The sequence below is a fragment of the Theileria equi genome (assembly GCF_000342415.1).
Source record: "Theileria equi strain WA chromosome 2 map unlocalized gcontig_1105316255037, whole genome shotgun sequence".
Taxonomy (NCBI): Eukaryota; Apicomplexa; class Aconoidasida; order Piroplasmida; family Theileriidae; genus Theileria; species Theileria equi.
In genome coordinates, this window is record NW_004668230.1 from 1,691,113 (window position 1) to 1,713,679 (window position 22,567).

Genomic DNA, 22,567 nt, shown 5'->3' on the forward strand with positions numbered 1-22,567 from the left:
ACATTAATGGATTACTACTATGGAAGATACTATGGAAGGATGGAGAGTATAGAGGGAAGTCAGTGGAGGGACTATTAGGAAACACTAGTGAATAAAGATGGAGGATTATAGATGAGTAATGAAACAGATACTGATTCTGAAAGAAAGTTAGTTGATATAGATATTAGCCAGGCACAGGACAATGGAAGCTACACGGATACATGTAATAATACTATAAACATCCACAAGGTTGATAATAAACCTGAAAAGGGTTACAAGAGATACACTCACATCCCTTTAACTGGATCATATTCTATTAGCGGAATAAATTATAGTGGAGAAAAACAAGGTGGTATAGACCTATCTGGTGACTATAAAAAAAAGGTAACTGTATACTATCTGAGCTATGATGTCACTAATGCACTTCCCCTAATAGTGGGACTTGAAAAGGACTGGGGGAATAACTATTACTACTATACAAGAACTAATCTTTCAATTTTCAGTTCATGGAAAGATGAAGGAGTAGAAGTTACTAGTGAGAATCAACTCCTTTCAAAACTTACAGCTATCACTAGTCAGTTACATGAACTTGTTGTACTAAATCTCACAGAAACTAATGACACTTACTTTGCCAATGGAGATCCTCGTTCACATCCAGAAACTAATACAGATACTACCATATCGGTTTCTTTTTCAGAAACTATCCATACAATCTATAAAAGGTACAAGCATAGTCCTGTTACCAAAGATATATCTGCTATAAGACTCCTTTCTACCAAAACTACCTCTACGAACATACCATTTGAATCACCTATATATAGAAATGAATATAGTGAAGCTCATGTTTATTTCTGGGAGGGTGATAACAGACACAGAAATCCCCTTTTACTGGAACTTAAGCTGACTACGAGTACTTTTCATTCCTATTACATACTTTCTGATGGGGAAACGGACAAAAAATGGAAGACTGAATCTGGTATAACTGCCAACACCCTCAGGGAAAATCTTAACAAGCAGAACTGCGGAAGGAATAGTGCTCACATTGTGAAAATCTCAGAGAAGGGTAGTTCCGGTGGTGGAACTTCTTACAACTGTCCTAGTTGCAGTTTAAAGCAAGTTAGAGTAACAAAATATGATGCTAGTGACTATTCCTATTCTCATCATATTTCTGAAGGTTTCTCGAGATTTGAGGATAAGAAAACAGAACATACCGGATTTACATTCACTGCTAGAATATATAGTGTGTATGTATATTGGTATCCAAGCGGACCTGAGGGAATCCCACTCCTGATTTATCTCCAAGAATCAAATAAGTGGTACCAAAGACAAACTCTAGACTCAACTAAATGGACTGATGTTCCCCGGGATAAGAAACCTAGTGATTACAAGGATGATCCTACTAAAATCCAAGGACTTCTAAAGGATATATTGCCAACTGTTACCATAAATGTTGGAGAGGGAAAGCAGCTCACTAGTGGTGGAAGTGGAGAGTATGAAGACCCTTCTGGAGAGGGTGAAGAAAAGGAACAAATTAAAGTTACCAGAAAGGATATAGAGGTAGATGGAGGAACTGTTAAATATACTAGTTTTACCCACTGCATTCTGAAGAAAGATGGTTTTATACTTGGTGGAATTAAATATGATGAAAGCACTACTCTTTCTGGAATAACCTCTTCCGATATTCTTAAACATGTAACTGCGTACTACTATAAGGGTGTATCTAACTTCAAGTTTGAGGACCTTCTCATGATTGGATTTGAGAAAAGAGGTGCTTGTAGTAATAACTATGCATATTATAGCAGGGATGATAAAGGATCAACTTGGACTCTTCTTCCTGATCAGAAGAGTGAACTGGAGAATCCTGGACTTACCCAAAAGCTTACTGAAATAAAGAAGAAACTTGAGGCCGAGAAAAATAAATCTCAAAATGGAGCTGCTGGAGGACATAGCTCTGCTAGTTCACAGAACTTTGGTGATAGGATACTTAAGTTCATTAAATCTTACCCTGCTGAAATTGGTATTACAGGAGGCTTAGCCACGGTAGTAACCATAGTTGGTATAGTAAAGAAGTTTTGGGGTACCATAGCTACAATTCTCATTACTTCTGTGTAATAGGATACTCCCCTATAGACTCCTCTCTTGTTGGTACACTGGAATACTCGTTTGTTGTAAATGTCCATAGAAGAGTCTACAGATACTCAACATGGTACATTCTTACTCATCCGTAAAACACTTTCTACAATGCTCCTAGAGATTCTTCCTGATATGCTCCATTATTCCTAGTATCCACCAAAGCTAGTATCTCTAGAGTATCTCCATAGAGTCTCAAATCTGTCTAACCCAAGGGTCTCCTTTATAGCGGTTATAGAGTTTCCATCCAGCAAAACAAGCCAAGGCAGAAGTTGTAAGAATGCCAGTAGTTACAGAGACAATAATCTCAGTAGTAGGAGCTTCAGTTTTAGAGCCTGGGGAGAGTGGAGGAGAGCCTTTACCGCGAGTTCCAGGACCAGAGTCTGAGGCTGATCGAGCTTCAGCTTTATAAGCAGGAGGAGAAGTAGTAGAAGGACCAGCAGTAGAAGGTCCAGGAGATTCTTCTCTTCCTCTATGACTATCCTGAATCCCTCCACCATCTTGATCAGGAGTAAGAGCAGAAGCAGCACCAGCTACGCTATTAGAGAGACCAGCATTATTATTATCACCAGGTATACCAGCTTCTCCTTTATCACCGGAAGGTCCTGTAGGTCCAGAAAGACCAGGCTGACCAGCATCAGAGCCTTGTCCATTGGCACCACTTACGGGTCGAGTTTCTTGAAGTTTATTAGTATCAGCTTGGAGAGATGGGTCAGCATCATCTTGAGGTCCTTCAGTAGGTTCAGAAACAGCTTCAGGAGATTTACGAGATTTTTCAGGAGCAGGTTCAGCAGGAGGATGAATAAGAGGAGGAGTATTTTGGAGAGGTTGATCATCAGGTGATTGTTGATGAGGAAGTCCATAAGGTGTAGCAGCAATATTTTGCGATTTATTAAGTTGAAAACCAGAATCTCCTAAGTCAAAATTGTTGTCGCTTCCATGTTTTGCTTTTAGTTGAAGTGTTGAATGAATTCTTGGTGGAATAGCTGGAGAAATGGCATTAGGATTCTGATAACTTCCAAGATATTTTTTATATGACCAACCATCTCCTATATCATTCTTTTCCTTTAACGCCTTTCTAGACTTAAATTCTTGCTTCGTTCCACAACCAATTCCAAGAATCTGCTGAATGCTCTCTAAAGCGTTCCGAAGAATACCAAAACTATAAGCTTTATGTGGAGAGATTTTACCTAACAAACCGGAAACATCTATCCAGTGTCCACCTTTCTTTTTCCTAGCATACCAATTGTGGTCGTTTTTATCAGTACCAACGTAGAAAAGAAGTGGCATCTTAGTAGCAGGGTTGTTGGGACTACTCTCACATTTGAGGAAGAAGACTACTACAACGTTAGAATCCTTTACCTCTGTCATGGGTGGTTGAAACGTCTGTCCCTTATCTCCAACTGTAAACTTAGTTATGGTAAAGCCTTTTTCTTTGTATTTGTGTTGAAAAGCAGAATATCCGAGTATGGGAGTACCATGGTAAGGAGTAACCTTTAATTGTACACCATTAGGACTACTTGGGTAATGAGTCTTGCTGTCAAGCCTTATGGTGACCCCTGCAGCTCTACCACCTCTATGTTTTAGTCTTTCACCATCTATAGCATCTTCAGCCATTTGGGCTACAGGAGTACCTTGTAGGAGAATCTTAGTCTCAGACTCTGTATCAGGAACCTGGTCAGATAAGTCAGCTGCTGGAACCTCTTCACGTTGAACTCCATTAGAATTATCAGTTTCAAGAGGTTCTTGAGGAGTTTTAAGGTTTTGATCTTGAGGTACTGTAGTAGCAGGATCCCTTCCTCCTTCATCAGCATCTTTAGCTTCAGATTTAGTAGCTTCATAATCTTCCTCTTCTCTGTCACTACCAGAATCTGTTATTTCGCTTAGAGAAGCAGAGGGAGTTATAGTAGTGGCAGCAGTAAAAGGCTCTTCATAAGCAGCTCCAACAATAGTAGATTCTTGTTTAGAGGGTAAAGATTTGGATTCATGTTCTCCTTCAGCCTGTTTATCTTTTTCACCGGCGAGAATACTCTTAGCCAGTCCAAGAGCTACAGTAGCTACACCTAATCCAACTGCACCAAGTTCAGCTGATTCACCTAGTATATAATCTACATCTCTTCCGAGCTCTTCCCATAGTTTTTCAACAGTGCACGTTCCAGTTATACTATCACCTTTACTAACAGGAGAGGATGACCTAGCACTATCATTACTAACACCAGCAAGAAGTTTAGCGGAAACAGGAGGAGGTTCAAGTTCTTTTTGTTTCCTAGTTCTTTCTTTCTCTTCTTTTTCATCTTGGCGAGAAAGTTCTAATTCACTCTTATACCCCTTCTTTGTACAGTAGTCATTCATCTCGGGTGGATTAAAAAATTTACATGTTAGCTCTTTAAGTTTTTCCTCAAGTTTATCTGGAGGAAGTGTTAGTGAATATTCATCATCTTCAAGTTTTAGATTACCTTCATCAAGGATCATAGTCCACTCGTCGTTGTCAGGTTTTCCATCATTAACAGCAGGAACTTTCATAGTTCCAAAAGCTACTTCCATGAGTAGGGGTTTTGTACGTCCCGGGTCTTTATTCCAGTAATACACTGTGAGATTAGGAGTTCGTTGATTGAGATCAAGTGTAAGAGGCTCATATTTTTTTTCATTTACATTGCTTCTATAAGAAAGGTTTGCATCTCTGTACCTAACAAAGTTTCCATCAGTAGTGTATTTATGCGTGTACTTAGTATACCCAAGAGGTACTTCAGCTCCATGCTTCTCTTCAACATTGGTCTTATTACATGCACAGTTATATGTACGTTCCTGATAAATGTTAACATAGTGAAGATTGTGGAGTTTGCATGTCAGTTTAATGAGCTTATCAGTAAGTGCTTGAGTTGGAATATGGTGTCCCGGGTAAAAGTCGTTCTCTCCATTTGGTACCGTCTTCCATTTAGTGTTTGTATGTGATTTGGGTTCTCCAGCTGATTTAGTATCATCTACGTCCGCATCTGCGTTTTCATACCAGTGATATTTATCACTTCCATCTTTAAGTCTGAGTAGAAGGGGTCTCTTTACATCATCTTTGCCCTTGTCTTCATGAGTTCTACTATAGTAAGTATATACCTCTTTTATCCCAGAGTGTATTGAGGTAAGTTTAGTAGATTTTTCATCCGTAAGTTCTTCATCACCATATTTTAAATTCTGAAATGTAAAGGTTCTGGCACGGTGTTTGCATTCTTTATATTCACTGTATTCACTTTTAATGTCTCTAATAATCGTATCCACGTTGCTATGACATCCACATTTTCCTGGTGTACTTCTAACCTTTCCTTTATTATTCTTCGGTGGGCATTTGTACTTTATATTTACGTTTGGGTACATTCATAATGCTATCCTTTTTCTAGTCTCCTACCTTAGATACCTCAAATTATGCCATAGTACTATCATTCATTCATCTCCCTCACAACTAGCTCACTGGGTTATCCTATGGAAGACACTCCACCATCCTGTCGACTGAATAAGTCCATCAGAGAATCCTCCAAAGAGCCTTTTAAAAAGTCTACTGGATGGTCGATGTAGTTGAGACTCCAACACCCATAACGTGAAGTAGGCCAAGAATCTCTATCCTTATCAGACAACTGACAAACACTATGAGCATAACTCTTTATCATTGGAGATGTTGTCAGCCAGAATGGTGTGGGAGAATGTCATGAGAGTGTCACTGACAGTCTCCAGGTGGTACCCTCAGTAATAGGATTCCCAGATTCTCCACTAGATTTATTAATGCGGGGACGAATGTCTAACATGACAAATTACGGACCACCCATTAAAATTCCTGATCTGCATATACAATGAGTAGAGCCTCAGATTTACCTAAAACCTTGCATCTGACATTCTTGGTAAAGGAGGACTTAACACTCTTGCATGCTACCCACATTCCACTACCTGTCCAGTATAAGATGGATCTAAATGTTCCAAAATTCTTAGTAGGCCACTTAGCCCGGTCATGCTCATATTTGGAATAAGTCTTTAAATAACCATCTCCAGTAAAAGCCAAAATGATCATTAAACCTTGGGATAAGAAGGCATTAACAGAGGAGATAGCACCACCATTATCTTTACAGCATTTACATTTGCAGGGATTGCCCTCGTTACATTCGCTTGGTCGACAATCAGCTCGGCCATGGCAGGTTTTACAGCATTTGCAGCTGGTTTTGCAGTTGGTGTTGGTTTCTTTACATGGACATTTGCAATCGCTGTCTCTGGTGCACTGGCTTTTACATGGACAACTGCAGTATTTACCTACTTGCTTACCGGCTCCGGCGTATGAAACCGCCTTTAACCCTTCTTCACAGAACTTTAAGGTCACAGTAATAGCTCCAACTTTTAAACCACTGCTCTTTATAGAACTCGCTACTCCACTATCTGGATAATGAAGTGTAACAAAGCACAAAACCATAGCAGTGATGTGTGGAATTGCAAATAGCCAAGCGGCATGCCACCACCCATACAAATTTTCCCATGGTTGGTCTGGACCAGGACCATTTCCTCCATTACATAAGCATAGGATAACAATGAAAATACCAGGAACCGCGCTCATGAATAGAACAACAAGATCAATAGTGTAACCAGTACCAACATCAGTCAATTTGTAAGGAGCTATGGCAGGATAGAAAGCATAGATACCGCCCATTCCTACCACACCCATAAGAATTGGGGACCAAGCAACACCGGTATTTTTACCCTCTTTACCAGTACTACCACCAGAAGGCCCTTGAATAGCAATAATAACCCATAGAACAGCGGAGGCGAATGATATCAATATGGCTATAACAAGTTGCCAGAATATGATCCAGTAACTAACGTTTGACCAGTTACGCCATCTAGCAAGCTTCGTAAAGATATAGTAGTAGACAGAAACCTGAATTCCAGATAGAGGGATTCCTACATTGAAAAGGGCGGCATCTGCGCTTGCCACAGTCATTACAGTGGCCACATTCAGTCCATAGATAAACGATCCAAAGACGATGGTCCAGTAGTAGAAGGTAAGATCTCCCATTTGACCTCCAGATGCAAATGCATAGAGAAGTAGGATGAATGAAAGACATAGTGTAGCATTAGTAAATGTAGCAAAATACCCGGAACAGCTCTTAAACCAGGACGTCCATGAGATAGAAGTAACAATAGCCATTCCAGTAAACGTTGCCAGTTCCATAGGATTATGGACCATGTTAATGAACGAACTGGCATACTGCTGAGGAATTTTAAATCTGTCAAGTGCAAACTTTGCTCCAGTTAACGCCACACGGAGAGACTGCAACAGAGTCAGACCTGCCATAAACATGGCGCCTTTCTGAAGATCCTTTGACATCCTTTGTCATCTTGTGATCTTACCTGTCGTTCACACCATTATATACCATATCATTTGCTATAAGTTGAAGATACCCTTCCATTCTCTACTAGGGAGTTTAGTGTTCCAGTATTATTCACCATTTCAAGACGCATGCTGTCAAGTAGCTCTCATATCCTTAAGGTTTCAGACGGAATGTAGAGTTGCTGGAATGAGTAGGTGATTTATCATTCTCTACTACTCTTGATCATCCTAAAGAATACAGTATTTAGCCACGTCACTAAAAATGCTAATTCCCTGGCAATATAGACAAGCTCCTATACTTCGTATACTCGCCATTTCGACCACATACACTCTCTTCGTTCATATAGTTGCGATATACTATCTCATTCATCCTTATTCTAGAGACTCCCTACGGTTGTCCTCCTAGCTCCACTAGTGGAATGAGAGTCTCTAAAGAGTCTACTGAAGTGAGAAGAGGCGACCATATAAAATCCCATTCTTTACCATCACATATGATGTTGCCTGGACACGGAACACTCTTACCATTCCATTACATCCACAATTCAATTCTACCAGTACACCTCTGTCGTCTGTGGTCCCCTAAAGACACTCTTCCTCGGAGAGCTCTTCCTAATACTCAATTTCTAGCTACTCTGCATTGAATCGCTAACCATCCATATTCTAACCATTATGATACATGGATAAACTGCATTCATGACCTGATAAGTACTCCTGTTAAGGAATAAACTGAGGAAGAGAAGAGCCATGGGGATAATTATCACTATAAATGGCCAAATATTCTTTACTCTCGTACACATTTAGAGACTTTCCATTCATCTTTCTCTAATCCATCAGATTATGCACAATGTGTAGCTGGAAGGTCTACTGGAGATCGTCCATGAGACTGTCTAGTGGAAAGGGCATCCACAATAACATTTATGGATTCCATAGGCACGGAGATTGACTGACCAGGAATATGCATCCATGGAATACAAAAGTGTATGAAAATCCAAGAATGAAAATTAAAACAAGATTCTGAACCCTCAAAACAGTTCTTTTAAATGTGATTGCTAAAACTACACTTGTACCGCATTATTACTGCTCTAAAATGCAGTCCTCTATAATCTTTGAGAGTGAACTACTGTCTACAATATCCTCAGTTTTGCATGTCCTTGTAAGGGTACCATTGTGAAATACCCAAATGGAAGTGCATAAGCGCAAAACATCGGTATTGTGAGCTGCGATAAATGTTGTACAATGTTGGAAGTGTGTCTTGATGAGCTCATAAATTGGGATGTCGGCAGTTTTAGATGCCCCTGATTCATCCTCTGGAGGTTCATCAACCAAAAGAACTTTGAAGAATTCTCTATAGAGCACTAGTCTTGCTACGGATAGTGTACGTAGCTGTGAGTTTGAAAGTGTCATCCCGCGATCTACATCGATTCTTAACGAACCGTCTAGCGATTTAAAGTCTGGGCCATAATAAGCTCTCTTTAGGTATTTTGGTAAATCCCTATGATAGTGATCAGGTATAATGACTGTGTCAAGGCCCTTACCACCTGAGAGGTTCTCAACAAACTTGAGTAAGCCACAATTTTCAAGAGCCATTTCAATATTGGTATCATCAAATAACATTCTAGGGTCAATAAATCGGCGAACAGTCCAGCCTCTGAATACAAATGGTAGTTGAGGTAGTACTCCGATTATCTGCCTAGTCACATTCTTTGGCATATCATTCAGATCACAACCATCAAGCAAAACGGATCCATCTCTATTCCTTGCCAAACCCTGGAGCACTGACAATAGGGTAGACTTTCCTGCACCTGTTCTGCCAACAATACCGATAATATCAGAAGTATTGGCCGAACAAGTAACATTCTTTAGAATAGCATACTCATTGGTATCATTGGTAGAAGTGATGTACACACTAACATTATCCAACTTTATCCTGTTGTGTCCCGGAGTAACGTACTCTGACACATCAAACACATTAACCTTGTGTTTAAAGAAGAGCATTCTAAATCTGGTGAAAGCTACTGGTCTCTTGGAATTATACTCTAGATTGCGTCTCATGCGAATGCTCTTCTTCAAATCGTCCAATAATGCATCCTTATCAGTTGAATCCTTTTCAGAATGATCAACGACTATATCCGTTCGGTGAATGTCCCTTTTCTTTGTGAATTTAACGGGAGTATTTGGAGGAACAAAGTTCTCAAATCTTCCTATTGAAATCCTGCACATTTCAAAAAAGTAATACAGCTTGAGGAAATTGGTAAAATAAGTGTTTACAGTGAGAAATATTGAGTATGCCATGGCATAATAACCAATCTTTATCTCTATATCAAACAATCTTGATCTAACAAGGGGGAATACGAGAATAAACAGCGCTAGCGGCGAAAGCAAACATTTGAATGTCACAGCGCTCCAAATAACTGAAGAGTTACAAAAGTATAAACACCTTATGTTATATTCTACATGTTCGATTGTGTTATGCATAAATTCCCATTCCTTCTTGAAACTACGATATATAGGTAGGCCAGATATAGCAGATTCAATTGTAGAGTCCAAGATATTAAATGTCTCCATACGTGCAAATGATACATGTTGAGATGATTTAATATAATGGTATGCGATAAACCTAATAACAATAAAGCAAATTACAAAAGCAAGTGGAGTAGCCCATGGTACAAGGAATAAAAGTGTAAGAAGATGGACACTCGCTTCAATCAACAAGAGAAAGATATCGTGGAGGAAGTAATTGAACGTGTTGTCAATGGAGAGTGTATCCATATACAAGAATGTCAAAACGTTCCCTAATGATCTCTTTATTTTAATAACCGCTGAACTATTTAAAAAGAGAGAATTGATACAATATTCATAAAGTCTGCATGATGCATTAAGGGAAGATTTTGTCATTGAAATGATGCGTAACAAAGCTCCGACCATAACAGCAACGGATAAAAGAACAATCCATCTCAATGCTTTAATACAGTATTTCTTAACATCCTCTAATGACACTCCTGCTCCTTTATGTTCTTTTGCATAATCAAGGACTGAATCTGATACTTTGGAAGTAATGATGAATTTAGTACTATCCAAAATTGTAAAGGTGAGAGAAAATATAAAGAAAAAGATGATGGGCCAACCAACCGCACGGAAATATACACCAATTATCCAAAATCCCTTGTTTCTGCTATTTTTAAGGTTGTTCTTATCATATAATGCCTGAACTGTGGGTGAATCAGAATACCAGGATCCTGTTGATATTTTTCGTCCGTCACGAGTATAATTATCAGAGCTGCACCTTCTAAGAATATCTGATGACTCTGGTTGAAGCTTCACTATGTCTTCAGAAGGCTTTGGAGGTTCAAGATGACCAACTTCATGCTCTATCAAAGACTTGAGTTTGTTTTCTTGGATAAGAGTATTGTTCTCTAGGGCATATATTGGAGCATCTGGATATAAATCCGGAGATTCAGACGATACACAAGCTTCCAAGATGCGCTTGGAAATTGTCAGAACTGTAGATACATCACCCTTTGCTAATAATCCATCATTAACATTAAAGAGATTCTTGAAGATTGTCTTCGCCACGAATGGATCCAAGCTTGTGAAACAATCATCAAGGACTACCAAAAAGGAGCACTTGGCATTGTTCTCTTCTCTGCTAGTCTTACTGAATATGAGATAGGAATAGATGGCACGAGCAAGTCCAATTCTGACTCTCTGACCTCCACTGAGAGAGTAACCATGTTCAGAAATCTTACGCATGTCACCTCCTTCCCAAGTGGAAATGTCGTGCTCAAGTTCAATAGCCTTTAAAACTGTGTTGTAAAGCTCCTCATCAAATCTATGACCAAAGGTAATGTTAGACATGATGGTACCCTTTTGTAGCCATACGTCCTGAGAAGCATAGAATATTGGCATGTTAGTAGAGAGAGGCAATACAGCCATTGATCCTTCAACCAGAGTCATGTCACCAAGAATAGCCTTGACAAAGTTACTCTTGCCAGAACCTTGAGCACCGGTAATTATGGCAAGGTCACCAGAGTTGAGGACAAAGTCAAGGTCTCTCAGACAAGTAGTACCAGTATTGTCAAGAAGATCCTTCCTGCTATTGATCCAGGCAAAGGAGGCCTTCTTGAACATTACAACTAGGCCCTTTGGCAGTGTCTTGTCCTCAGCAGGCAGTCCATCTGGTAGAGTAGTCTTCCCAGTAAACTTGTTATCAGGAATGTAAAAGTTTGGTGAGCAACTCTTTAAGAACTTTTCGATATTGATTATTCCACAAATAGCATACGCCAACAATTTGAGTTTAAACGGAACCATATAGAGGGGGGAAATGATCTTCATGATAACAAATATGGAGGCGAGTAATCCAGAGGGATTAATGTCCTTTACATCGGTAGCATCTTTTACTTGGGTAACAAAGTCATTAACAAGAATAATAATGTTTATGCATGTGATTGATGCCATTATAACTTTGCTAAATAGCGCCAAAAAGAAACGTACAGCTATGATAGTTAATTCATCATTTCTGACTTCCATAACAATATCATGGCCTATATCATCCAGTAGCATTCTTTTTATTAGGGGGAGACTAGATAACACCTCTTCGGATTTGTCTATTCTGGCATCCCTAATTCCAAAATATTGCAGAAAGAGAAAACCATTTGTAACCTCCACAGCGATTATGCATAGTACCAAAAAGATAGATACTATTAGAATGTTCATTGCCTTCATGTTCAGCTGCTGACTAATAACAATGAGCCCGTATGTGAAGGCTGTCAGAAAGTCGATTATTCCAGCAATACACTCAATGGTAAATGGAACATGACGTGGTTGGTTTAGTGCCAAAGTGAATACTTTTGGGTTAATCTCATTATTCTTGTAACGCCTTGCTGGGCATAACAATGGATTATCAGTACATGCATCTTTCCCTGAACAGCAATGAATGGCACTCTTGCAAGAGTTATGGCTATCAGAAAAGTGCCCAAATGTGCTACGTCTATAACAGAGTCCATGTTGGACAATTGTCGCACGGAGGCATGAGTCGATGACACATGAAAGTCTTTGTAAATAATAGTTTATGTGTTCCATGCAAATTTCCTTGAAGAGTTCAATGATTATGATGGAAAGTGCAAGGGACAAAAACGTCATGAAGTTGAAGTCCTTTTCTGACAACAAGTTGAGCAATCTGTGCAGGAAGATGGGAACACTCATGTTAATGGCGTTCATAACAACGATAGCCACCAAGATTAACAGAAGCCTCTTCCAAAAGGTTAACAAAAGGGCTCTCAATAGTATATATTTTACAGGCTTCTTGGCACTCTTCTTTTCCTCTTTGCTTAGAGCCTCATATGCTTCCAGGCTTGCAATACCGTCACTAATATGCTTAGAAAGAATTGGTTGCCATATGAGAAGCTGGTCAGCCAGTGGAAGAGGGTGGAGCATGTAAGGGTCCAGGTATCTCTTTGACGTTTCCCTGATCCATCTATACATCCATAGCAGAAAGACAAAGTTGAGGATTCCCTTGTCGTCAAAGTAGCGAAACTTCTTCCCATTCGGTGCTTTGGTCTTCTTCCTTACCAGCTCCACCTCGCTCTCCCAAAAGTGATGGGTAGTTTCCAGTGTCTTCGTGTCTTCTTCCATGTTTTTGCCGATAGTGTGTACAACCCAGTCCTCAAAATGATGTGTAGTTACGAATAGTGGAGAGAAGCTGGTTACAAACCTCAAAAGATCTTTAAACTTCCTTATGACCCTTTATAACATCATTTTATGGTAAAACTTGGATGTGACCCATTGCGATGAGTTATTCCCCCTGAATTACGACGGCAGACGGTCTACCCCTACAGAGCAGACACTTACACACTAGAAACAGCCCAGACGACTACTGAAACTCTCTCGGGTGGAATTTTCGTTTATTCAAGATGGATTACATGGTACGTGCCTGTGTAATTGAAGAAGGTTGGTGTTTGGGTGATTTTGTAGATGGAGCAAACGCCTGTAACACGTCCAAGGAATCCAGGGATTCTCCTTATCTTTCCGTTTTATTGGTAGTTGAAGTTGTCCCTAACAATGTGTGGAATGAGATTACTGGATATTTCTGGCTTCTGGAAGTTGGTGAGTAACGTCTGTCTGTTCCATCTACACATGGTTTAACCAACACACGATATCGCCACTAGAAGGATATATCCACTTATGGTGTCCATTTTACACGTAAAAATGTTGCTCCTGGGTGCTGGAGTCTGTCTACCAAGAGTGCAGTTGCCACAGACAACTAGAGAATCCCGATCCTGATAATCAGAGAGGACAAAATTACGAATCTTAGGGCCAAATTTCCTTCCACCCGTAACGGAGTGTAAGAGATGGATTAGATATTTCTTTACCCGGAAAATAGCGAGTTGCTCCATGCAGTTTCATAAATAATAGCTGGATTCTCATGGTGGTAACTATGCCTGCAGTTTTAGCGAGTCTCGGAAATCTCTGTTACCACCACTGCGGAATTTGTGGGTTTGGGCATTCCAACGCTTAGAATCTGTTGCATAGGGGATGAAACCTTCCGTATTGGTACGCTTGAAAATCATCTGCTAAGTCTATTGCGAAAATAAAAAAACACAGTTTGGTTAGGCTACATAGTTATTGGCTTGAAAAATAGCAACTAAATAGTACCCTCTACTCTGTAGATGATTAATCATCAAGTCCTCCATAATCCACATCGGCCTAAACTATTGTAAGGGTAGAATAAATGAGATACCTCAGACGTCTTTTTAGCGGGCAACTCTTCTGCTTGAGCAGAGTCCTTCTCCTGAGGGGGTAACCACTCCACTGATATCCCATGCAATTTGCAGGAATTTAAGACCTATATATGTCCTGTTTATTCGACAGAATGCAAACCTGTTCGGCAAGTTTATGGGTTTTGTACTGAATAATCGCACCATCGGTAAATGTACCATGGGAAGCTAGCATTGCGATTTGTTTTGGCAACAAGATTTTAGGATTATCAGATATCCATTTAGCCAGATTTCCTTTGCCTTTAGAATTGCATAAGTATGAGAAAAACAAACCTCTTGCACACTCTGGTAATGTTTTGAAAAACAACATAGTTTCTCTGTTATCTATCTTCTTATTCTTTTCATGCTTGAGTGTATTTGTCCGTTTTGGCTTCTTTTTGTCCTCAGTTATAAGTTCCTTCATTTGTGATTTAAGAGTCATGATTTTTTCATTTATCTGTTCATATTCTGCAGAGTCTTTAGACAGTCCAGAGAGCTCTCCAACAAGTTTCTAAATCACCAATATTGAGAGTAAAATTAGCTTACATTGAGTTCGATACTGTGTGCTCCAAGCAATTTTTGTTTCTCCCTGTAAACCATCTCCTTTTCTTGTGTAGCTTTAGCATCTTGTTCCTGAAATAGATTATGCTTGAGTCCATTGTAGATAAACACACCTTCTTCGATTTGAATTCATCGGATTCGTATTTGTAAGAGGACAGAGGAAGTCTTCTATCATAGGAAGGGATATAACGATTTGAGCCGTTGTGGCGCGGTCTTGGCGCACTATGCGTAGAGCTATACTTATTGCTGGCAGGATGAGTAGGATGTTTTGTTATAGATGGCATCGTCCAGACTAGATTGCGAGCCTGTCCACGTCTGCGAACGCCGTGGTCATCTCTATGACTATCCATCGCTGGTGAAAAGCTTGAGCCATCTTTTGCCTCGTATTCCGTTGGATATTTTTTGCGATCACCTATATTTAGTGGTTGTATTTGGTTTTTAGAGATGAGAAATGTAAAAACATACCTCTGCTACTAGCCCTGCTCTTACTTACGCTCCTGGAGATGCTGCGTCGGTCTCTAGGAAAGTATCTCCGGCCCTTTGAATAGCTTCTTCTTCCCTTTGAAATACTTCTTCGTAATCGGACGTTGGACCTGCTTCTCGATATGCTACGATCCGTGCTGGAGTATTTTCTCAACGTGTCTCTACTCCTGGAGCGTCGTCGATATTTATGACTCATTTTCTTTTATTGGGATTAGTAATTTTCAACCACTGGGAATTTTCATTGAATTTGGTCGAAATTTCATTCATGTGGCAAATCGGGTGGTATCTTCAGCCGGAATACAACGTAGCACAGTGGATAGATAATGGACGATTTAAAGTTCCATACACATTCACACGAAAATGGATTTGAAAATAGAAGAGATATGACAGATACCCAGGAAGAACGAGATCCAAATTTCGTTTCGAATGGTCGCATCGAAGAGGAAATCTTCCACACTCTACACATTTACGGCATCAACACAGATGGGATGCGAAGCCTTTTCAAGAACGATGTGCTACAATTCTCCAAAACCATAGTCGAACGATACTATAATGCTCTCAAGCCTTCTACAACTCTCCGCGAAGAAACTGTCTTTGTAGAAGAAGGTGAAGTGGATCAGAAACGAAAAGAACTGTGCTCAACAGAGGCATCGGATTCCAATGTTGATGTTGTAAATGGCTCCGTATCCTCCAGCGTGGAGGATTATTCTTCTGCCGGCACACACAAGGAAAAGAAACGGAGAACGGAGAAAAATATAGAAGATCCTCATGGAGAAATTAAGAATATTGAGCAGAATACGAGTGATAAACTTGGTGTAGCAGTTGAATGTGATGGAAAATTGCATATTTCCGATTTGGATGAAGGTGATGCCAAAAGCATTTCTACCACAATATATGATGAAACACATACATTCTCGCCTTCAAACTGGGAGCATTGTGATTTTGATGCCGCTACAGAAGGTATAAATGACTCAGATTCTCTGGAGATTTGTCATGAATATGAGCACCCTTCTCACAAAGAAGGGGATATGGATCGTATCTATAAAAGCATAAACAATGTAACATATTTTCATAGCAACATAAACCATTTGCCAAAGTTGTTCATCCTTAAAGATGCTACGATTGAAGACTTGGATAAATTAAACCTTGCAGTAGACGATTTTTTCAATAAAGAAAATGATGTATTGCATACATTATATGTTGCAAATGTATGCTTATACAACAACGTATCAGTGTCCAATTCTGTTCTTATAGAAAAGATGCTTAACCATTTGAAACGCGTAAATCTGGTAGATCCTTTGGATGATTCAAAAATTAGAAACCTATATTCTACTACTTTGGATAGGCTTATGTCAATTATAGACAAACTTCCCATTTTAGGGTCTATAAAATATTTGGATAGTCTACTCTTCGTTTTCTACAATTGTAAATGTATTAAAGATGAAATTTGGCCTAAAATGCTAAAAATTATTATGCTGATAGTAAACCGGTGTGAGATGCAAAATTCTAAGGACATTCTATTTGGTATTGCTAAAAATATTGGAAAATTATCAGATGAGAACGCCAACTTTTTTGCAACAATATTTGAATATTTGGTGCAACACATGTCTTCCCTGAAACAAGGCACAGAATTTTATAATGAAACCAAACATGTATTGGAAAACATGGTAGATTTGGCCTTGTTTAACTCGGTCAGTGATTCTGTTCTTGATAATTTTAAAGGATTTAAGTGTCTCTTTGGGGAAGTGTGTAATAACCTTTGTTCTCCAAAGATAGCGTCAACTCCATTTATTGTACTGGAGTTATCTCTAATATTTATCAAGAAATATTATTCCAAAAATTCTGCATCACACATTAGACGGTTTTCTATTAAACTTTGTTCGATCGCTGCAACCTACATAATGCCAATATTTCATGAAATTAATGTAAACTATGCACAGCTTATTGATGAATATGTAAAATATTTTTCGGGTAAACCGATTGGTTTGTTCAAACTCAATGTAGTATCTTTAGAAAAGGGTTTAGAAGTGAAAAAATTTAGTAAACTATTGGTAGAGGATGTAAAAAGCTACACTCTGCAATATTTGTCTCATGTAAATAGCCATAATATAGATCGTAATCACTGTGAATTTGGTCACTGTATTTTTTATTTAGCCTTAAAATGGCATTTTTTTCTAGTAAATCCGCAAGAATCTTTCCAAGTCTTGCGATTTTGTAAAATGTTTAAATTTTTGTTTGAGAACACAAATGACTCCAAACGTACTCTTGATAATATTGTGGAAAATATAAATATTGTCTCTCTTTTATCTGGAAATGTGCAATTTTATGGAGATGAAGAAACGGAAGTTGCGTGGAAAATACTAGTTTATCACGTACTAAATAACTTGTATGAGTCTATATGGAAGCTAATGATAGATGTTCTATACACTAGTAGTGAAAATGTCCTTTTAAAGACGGCAATAACGTTTGTGTCTAGAATGGTTGAAAATTATAGCACATATTTGTCTCTACCACTGATCCAAGACCTATTAGTTGCTTCAATGGGTGACTATAGTATAAACGTTAGGGAGCAAGCTGTTAAAGTATATTTCACGTTCATGGTAACAAATCCCTATAATTTTAAAAATTGTATCAGTGAAAATGTAATAAAGAGACTTTTATTGTGTACAAAAGATGTTAACTGGCGTATTAGGTTATGTTCTACGAACATTTTGCACATGTATCTTTCTCTGGAAACTAGTTTAGAATCTCTAGAAATTGTTTCTGCTATAGCTGAATATACTTCAGATTTTGAAAGGGAACATCAGTCTGTTAAAAATGCCTATGTAAACCTGCTTGCGAGTTCATTCTTCATTTTCAACAATGGTAATTTTTTGGATTCAAATAATGGGAAAATGGATTTGGAAAAGGTTAAAATTAGCGAAAAATTTGTAAAAATTATTCTTTATAAAATGGGAGCATACAAGGGAAAAGTTAACCCTATTGTAATTATGGTAAATAACCTAAAAAAAAATTTCAAGTGCGTGTCAACTCCTCTAGCATATTTTTCTGGTGCAAAGAATGTATATTTTCATACTAATGGAAAGTCTTTAAATGAAGGTGTGAATGCCCTTCCAGAGGCAAATCTCAAGTCTGTAATGTCAACAGATTCTATAAATTTATATATTGACGGCATAATCGAAAAATGGCTAAATGTATTGCTTGATTTGTTTCTCTTTAAAAGATCCCAAGGATCAACGTATCATGAATTAGCCGAGGTTTTGTGTGTTACAAAACTTGTGGGTGAGGTAAATCCGAAATTATTTGCAACACACCTCATTTATTTTTTACCATATTTGAGAGTAGATTCAGCAACAGTACTAGATTATAATAGGATAAATATCATTATTCTCGTTGCCAATCTAGCTTCTATGGTATCTGCTAGTATGAGCAAAGATGACTGCGATGAAACCACGTTAAGAGATATTGATTCCAGTGTACAGAAACTGGTAGACTATGACTCTCCTGCACTAACAAGGGCTATCATTCAGTTGCTAGCTTCAAATGCTAAAGTTATTTCATATGGTTTCAGCGAGCACATTGAACCTATTTTTACAACCACATTTTCTAATCTGACAAGCATTAAAAATATGTTCGAAAACTCCAAGGAAAATATGCACATAATTTCCAATGGAGAAATATTAAAGAATGCATGGAAACTAGCTTGTATATCTGAATTTGTGGACTTTACAACATATCGATTGAACGGAATATCCGATCTTAGCAGTGGCATATTTGAACTTTTCATAAATTTGTCACTATTGTATCATGATTTAAAGCTTTGGAATATATCTGGTATGTTTGTTCAGTGTGTTGCTAGATTCACAATGAACACTGACAATTTGAAAGCGATTGACCCTAAAAGATTGAAGGATATGCTTTTGAAAGTCCACAATTGTTCATTTACTCACATTAGTACGATAAATTCTGGTATGATGCTCCTCTATCAACTTTTATCAAACTACCAAACTCTATCAGGTGACTCTGTATTCAAGGACCATGTCGCTGCATTATTTACAGCAGCGAACGTATTTATTCGTACCTTTTCTTCCATAATATCCCAACTGTGTTCACTCTACAATGAATGTTCCTCAACTCCTGAACATGAAAAAAATGTTGAGTTTGCCCCTAAGGAGAGTACAAATGGTATTGCTGGATACGAGAATTTAACAAAACAATCCGACGTTTATATAGCTGGAAATGACACACACATGGATAGAGTGATGAGCATGGAAATCATAGGAATGATTCTGGTAAATAGGCTAACACACCCGGAGCTACTATTACCATTTATATTTTTACACATGATATCCGATGATTTGAACCTGCAGAGATTGGCAGAGCACAATCTCAAGTTGGTGATTAAGCAAGATGTTAATATATTTCTGAATAAGCTCAGTATGTGCTTCCAGAGCCTAATGATTTTAATTGTGGAAAGCTTTTTCAAGTCGTGCAACTCTCCTGTTCTCGGAGCATTTGGAGGCTCTACACATGCGAGAATGCACGGATTCGTACGTATATACCTGGAAGTTTTGGAAGCAAAGCGAAAGAATGCCCAGAGGTTTATCAAGGCTTTATTGGCACAAACGGTGGTGGTTTTCGATGAGGGGTTCAAAACAAGAACTATGAATCTCATAAGAGACAAAAGCAACTGGTCACAAGTGAATGAAACCCTGGACATTGGCCAAAGATCCAATAAGGGCAAAGCCTTGGGGATAAAAAAGGTCACTAGAGACCTGCTTTGCAAGATAAAGGACACTGTTGACGGAGAGGAGCGTAACGAATATGCCTTTGGATACTTTTCATGCCTCTATATCAACCTGGTGACTACCATTCTGGACAAGTTACCTGTGAAGGACAAAAAGGACTCGCAATTCATCACTAGCAATGTCAGAACCTTGGTAGACAACAGCATCCAAATCGTGGATACCAACAAGGACCTCTTAAAGTTCAGGAACCGGCAATTAGCGCAGCATAGTAACAAGATAAAACGCATCTACAGGTGACTAGTATCTACCTTGTTAATCTTTCTACCCTTGTATGTATGCTATCAGTAGAGTAGTTTGTTTTTAAGTACGTTTGCCCTGGTGAAGAACACTGGAGCTCAAATTTCTAGTGCTGACTCGGTGCCAAAAGGCAACGTTCGTCTATTGTGGTGTCTTAGTTCAATCATACCGAGAGGATCAAATTAAATTTTCACACATTGACTGTATGATACGAGATGGCGGATAACGAAGCTAAGGATCTCTCGCAAGCTGGAAACGAGCATATCCAGCTCAAAGTGCGTTCACCTGTTGGTTTCCTGCACATTTCATCGAGACACACTTTTTGTAGGACGGATCGGAGGTCTACTTTAAGATTAAGAAAAAGACAAAGCTGGAGAAACTCATGACTACCTATTGCAGCCGTCTAGGCAAGTCTCCAGACGCAGGTTCGTCCATTTCTCAACTCTCGCTCATTTGTAGTTCGTTTCTTGTTCGATGGTGATCGTATCAAGGGGGATTCCACTCCGGAAGAGTTAGGCATAGAGCACGGGGACATCATTGATGCTATGGTTCAGCAAACTGGAGGCTCGTGTTAAATTTTATTTTAAATTTCCTACATTTCACTTATCCTTGTCTCCGTATGCGTCATTCTCGGCCCTGGCGTTCGGGACTTGAGGATGCGCCACTCCACACATTCGGCCTCTCTGGGTCTGCGTTAGTTGAAGTAAATGACACCTTTGGGGTGTCTCGTGTTGTTTGCCATTATAATTGCAAAGGTAGGATGCGTTTTGCGTTGTTTTGTCTCCGCGTCTCATTGGATTCTGATAATGTATTTACAGGACACTTGTATGGCGTTCAAGGCCGACTGGTACTCTTTGCGAGGTTTTTTAATGCAAACACATTTCAGATTCTACAGGAATATCAAGGCCTTGGCCCGCCAATGACGTCCAAAAGACACACAGAACAAGGAGCCATTCGGACACTAAAAACGTTATAGGTTTGTCTTTCCACCTAAAATAGAGTCCTTAGGGATCCCTAAAGTCGCATACAGAATCCCAGGGACGAATCACATAGAATGGGAAGATATACACAACAGGTTTGTTGTGGCAATATTCACTCGGAAGATGTGATTTAGGCTGTTTCGCGAAAGAATACTCTTTGTCAGTCAACCCCTAACCGACGACTATGCTAACCAGCTCATTGCTGCAATTCTTTGTCTAGATAGTGAAACGAATATCAAACCAATCACTCTCTACATAAACAGCATCGGCGGGAATATTCAGGCTGGGCTATCCCTCTATGATACACTACGGCATGTTAAATCGCAAATTATAACAATAAACGTTGGTTTGTGTGCATCCACAGCCACTTTGCTACTTGGTGCTGGAACTCCTGGAAAAAGATTTGGACTCCGTCACTCCAGGGTATTGCTGCTTCAACCAAGTGGTACAGCCGAAGGCACTGCGGAACAGATCAGAATAGAAGCTCAACACATTTCTAACATTAAAAAGAATATAATCGAAATTTACAGGTAACGGGTACTCAAATAAATTACCCCTTGCAGTAATATAACAAAACAACCGATAGAGAAAATTGCGGCTGATATCGAAAGAGACAATTTCATGTCGGTGCAAGAATCTAAAGATTACGGATTAATCGATGAAATAATAACCAATAGGGGAAACGATGATGTACCAATCGGAAAATAAATTTTATCTTACTGTCTACATGGATAAGCAATCGTTTTGAACATTAGCGTTCTGGACACATGAGTCTAAAACTCATTTGACTCACCATTCAACTGTGCAATAGGTACGACGTTTCATATGAATATTTAATGATTCTTACCTTGGCCTTTAACATTATTTCTATGGGAATGAATAGGCAGGTGACTAGGGATTTTCTCGTCACAAAGCTAGGATAAACTATTGGGAAAATGCATGCTAATCTCTCGATCATTGTGTCATTTCTCATGTTTAACTCGTGGATATCCCAAACGGTGAGGGTTCATGAATAATCTCATTCACCCTTAGGCTAGTTCAGGAAGAGGAAAGAAAGGAGTTACGGAGGATGTAGCGACAAGGCCTACTTTTAGGTACAAGAGTGACTTTAAAAGAGTCTTTGAGATAAAGCACATGCACACAAGAGTACTACGTGTTGATATAAAGAGATGGATTAACCCTAAAGATAGATTATTAAGTCCCATGAGGAAGAAGAAATCGTGGTACGGTTAGACGCCCGCGGCCCTTTTATATTTTATGTAGAATATCAAGGTCATA

At 39.0% G+C, this 22,567-nt stretch overlaps 8 protein-coding genes across 8 annotated transcripts; 4 read left to right on the forward strand and 4 right to left on the reverse strand.

Annotated features, from left to right (window-relative positions):
• Positions 1-111: 111 nt before the first annotated feature.
• BEWA_042490 (hypothetical protein) lies at positions 112-2,091 on the forward strand (the record flags this gene model as incomplete). Its single annotated transcript, XM_004833606.1, has 1 exon — positions 112-2,091. The coding sequence occupies one exon, from the start codon at positions 112-114 to the stop codon at positions 2,089-2,091; it is 1,980 nt and encodes a 659-aa protein (XP_004833663.1).
• Positions 2,092-2,304: 213 nt separating this feature from the next.
• On the reverse strand, positions 2,305-5,475 carry BEWA_042500 (hypothetical protein; the record flags this gene model as incomplete). The annotated part of the gene is made up of 1 exon (XM_004833607.1): positions 2,305-5,475. The coding sequence occupies one exon, from the start codon at positions 5,473-5,475 to the stop codon at positions 2,305-2,307; it is 3,171 nt and encodes a 1,056-aa protein (XP_004833664.1).
• A 445-nt stretch (positions 5,476-5,920) lies between these two features.
• BEWA_042510 (conserved hypothetical protein) lies at positions 5,921-7,465 on the reverse strand (the record flags this gene model as incomplete). The annotated part of the gene is made up of 1 exon (XM_004833608.1): positions 5,921-7,465. The coding sequence occupies one exon, from the start codon at positions 7,463-7,465 to the stop codon at positions 5,921-5,923; it is 1,545 nt and encodes a 514-aa protein (XP_004833665.1).
• Positions 7,466-8,542: 1,077 nt separating this feature from the next.
• Positions 8,543-13,099, reverse strand: BEWA_042520 (ABC transporter, ATP-binding protein domain containing protein; the record flags this gene model as incomplete). Its single annotated transcript, XM_004833609.1, has 1 exon — positions 8,543-13,099. The coding sequence occupies one exon, from the start codon at positions 13,097-13,099 to the stop codon at positions 8,543-8,545; it is 4,557 nt and encodes a 1,518-aa protein (XP_004833666.1).
• Positions 13,100-14,090: 991 nt separating this feature from the next.
• Positions 14,091-15,507, reverse strand: BEWA_042530 (conserved hypothetical protein). The gene is made up of 7 exons (XM_004833610.1): positions 15,247-15,507; positions 14,895-15,193; positions 14,767-14,853; positions 14,515-14,731; positions 14,345-14,481; positions 14,205-14,309; positions 14,091-14,170 (listed from the first exon to the last, which is right to left on the reverse strand). Exons 1-7 carry the CDS (start codon positions 15,458-15,460, stop codon positions 14,138-14,140), a joined length of 1,092 nt encoding a protein of 363 aa, XP_004833667.1. The 5' UTR covers positions 15,461-15,507; the 3' UTR covers positions 14,091-14,137.
• Positions 15,508-15,587: 80 nt separating this feature from the next.
• BEWA_042540 (conserved hypothetical protein) lies at positions 15,588-20,309 on the forward strand (the record flags this gene model as incomplete). The annotated part of the gene is made up of 1 exon (XM_004833611.1): positions 15,588-20,309. One exon carries the CDS (start codon positions 15,588-15,590, stop codon positions 20,307-20,309), a length of 4,722 nt encoding a protein of 1,573 aa, XP_004833668.1.
• Positions 20,310-20,524: 215 nt separating this feature from the next.
• BEWA_042550 (ubiquitin domain containing protein) lies at positions 20,525-20,884 on the forward strand (the record flags this gene model as incomplete). The annotated part of the gene is made up of 3 exons (XM_004833612.1): positions 20,525-20,584; positions 20,638-20,734; positions 20,769-20,884. The coding sequence occupies 3 exons, from the start codon at positions 20,525-20,527 to the stop codon at positions 20,882-20,884; spliced, it is 273 nt and encodes a 90-aa protein (XP_004833669.1).
• Positions 20,885-21,006: 122 nt separating this feature from the next.
• BEWA_042560 (ATP-dependent Clp protease proteolytic subunit, putative) lies at positions 21,007-21,997 on the forward strand (the record flags this gene model as incomplete). Its single annotated transcript, XM_004833613.1, has 6 exons — positions 21,007-21,064; positions 21,128-21,170; positions 21,205-21,285; positions 21,318-21,384; positions 21,424-21,819; positions 21,853-21,997. The coding sequence occupies exons 1-6, from the start codon at positions 21,017-21,019 to the stop codon at positions 21,995-21,997; spliced, it is 780 nt and encodes a 259-aa protein (XP_004833670.1). The 5' UTR covers positions 21,007-21,016.
• Between the last annotated feature and the right edge of the window lie 570 nt (positions 21,998-22,567).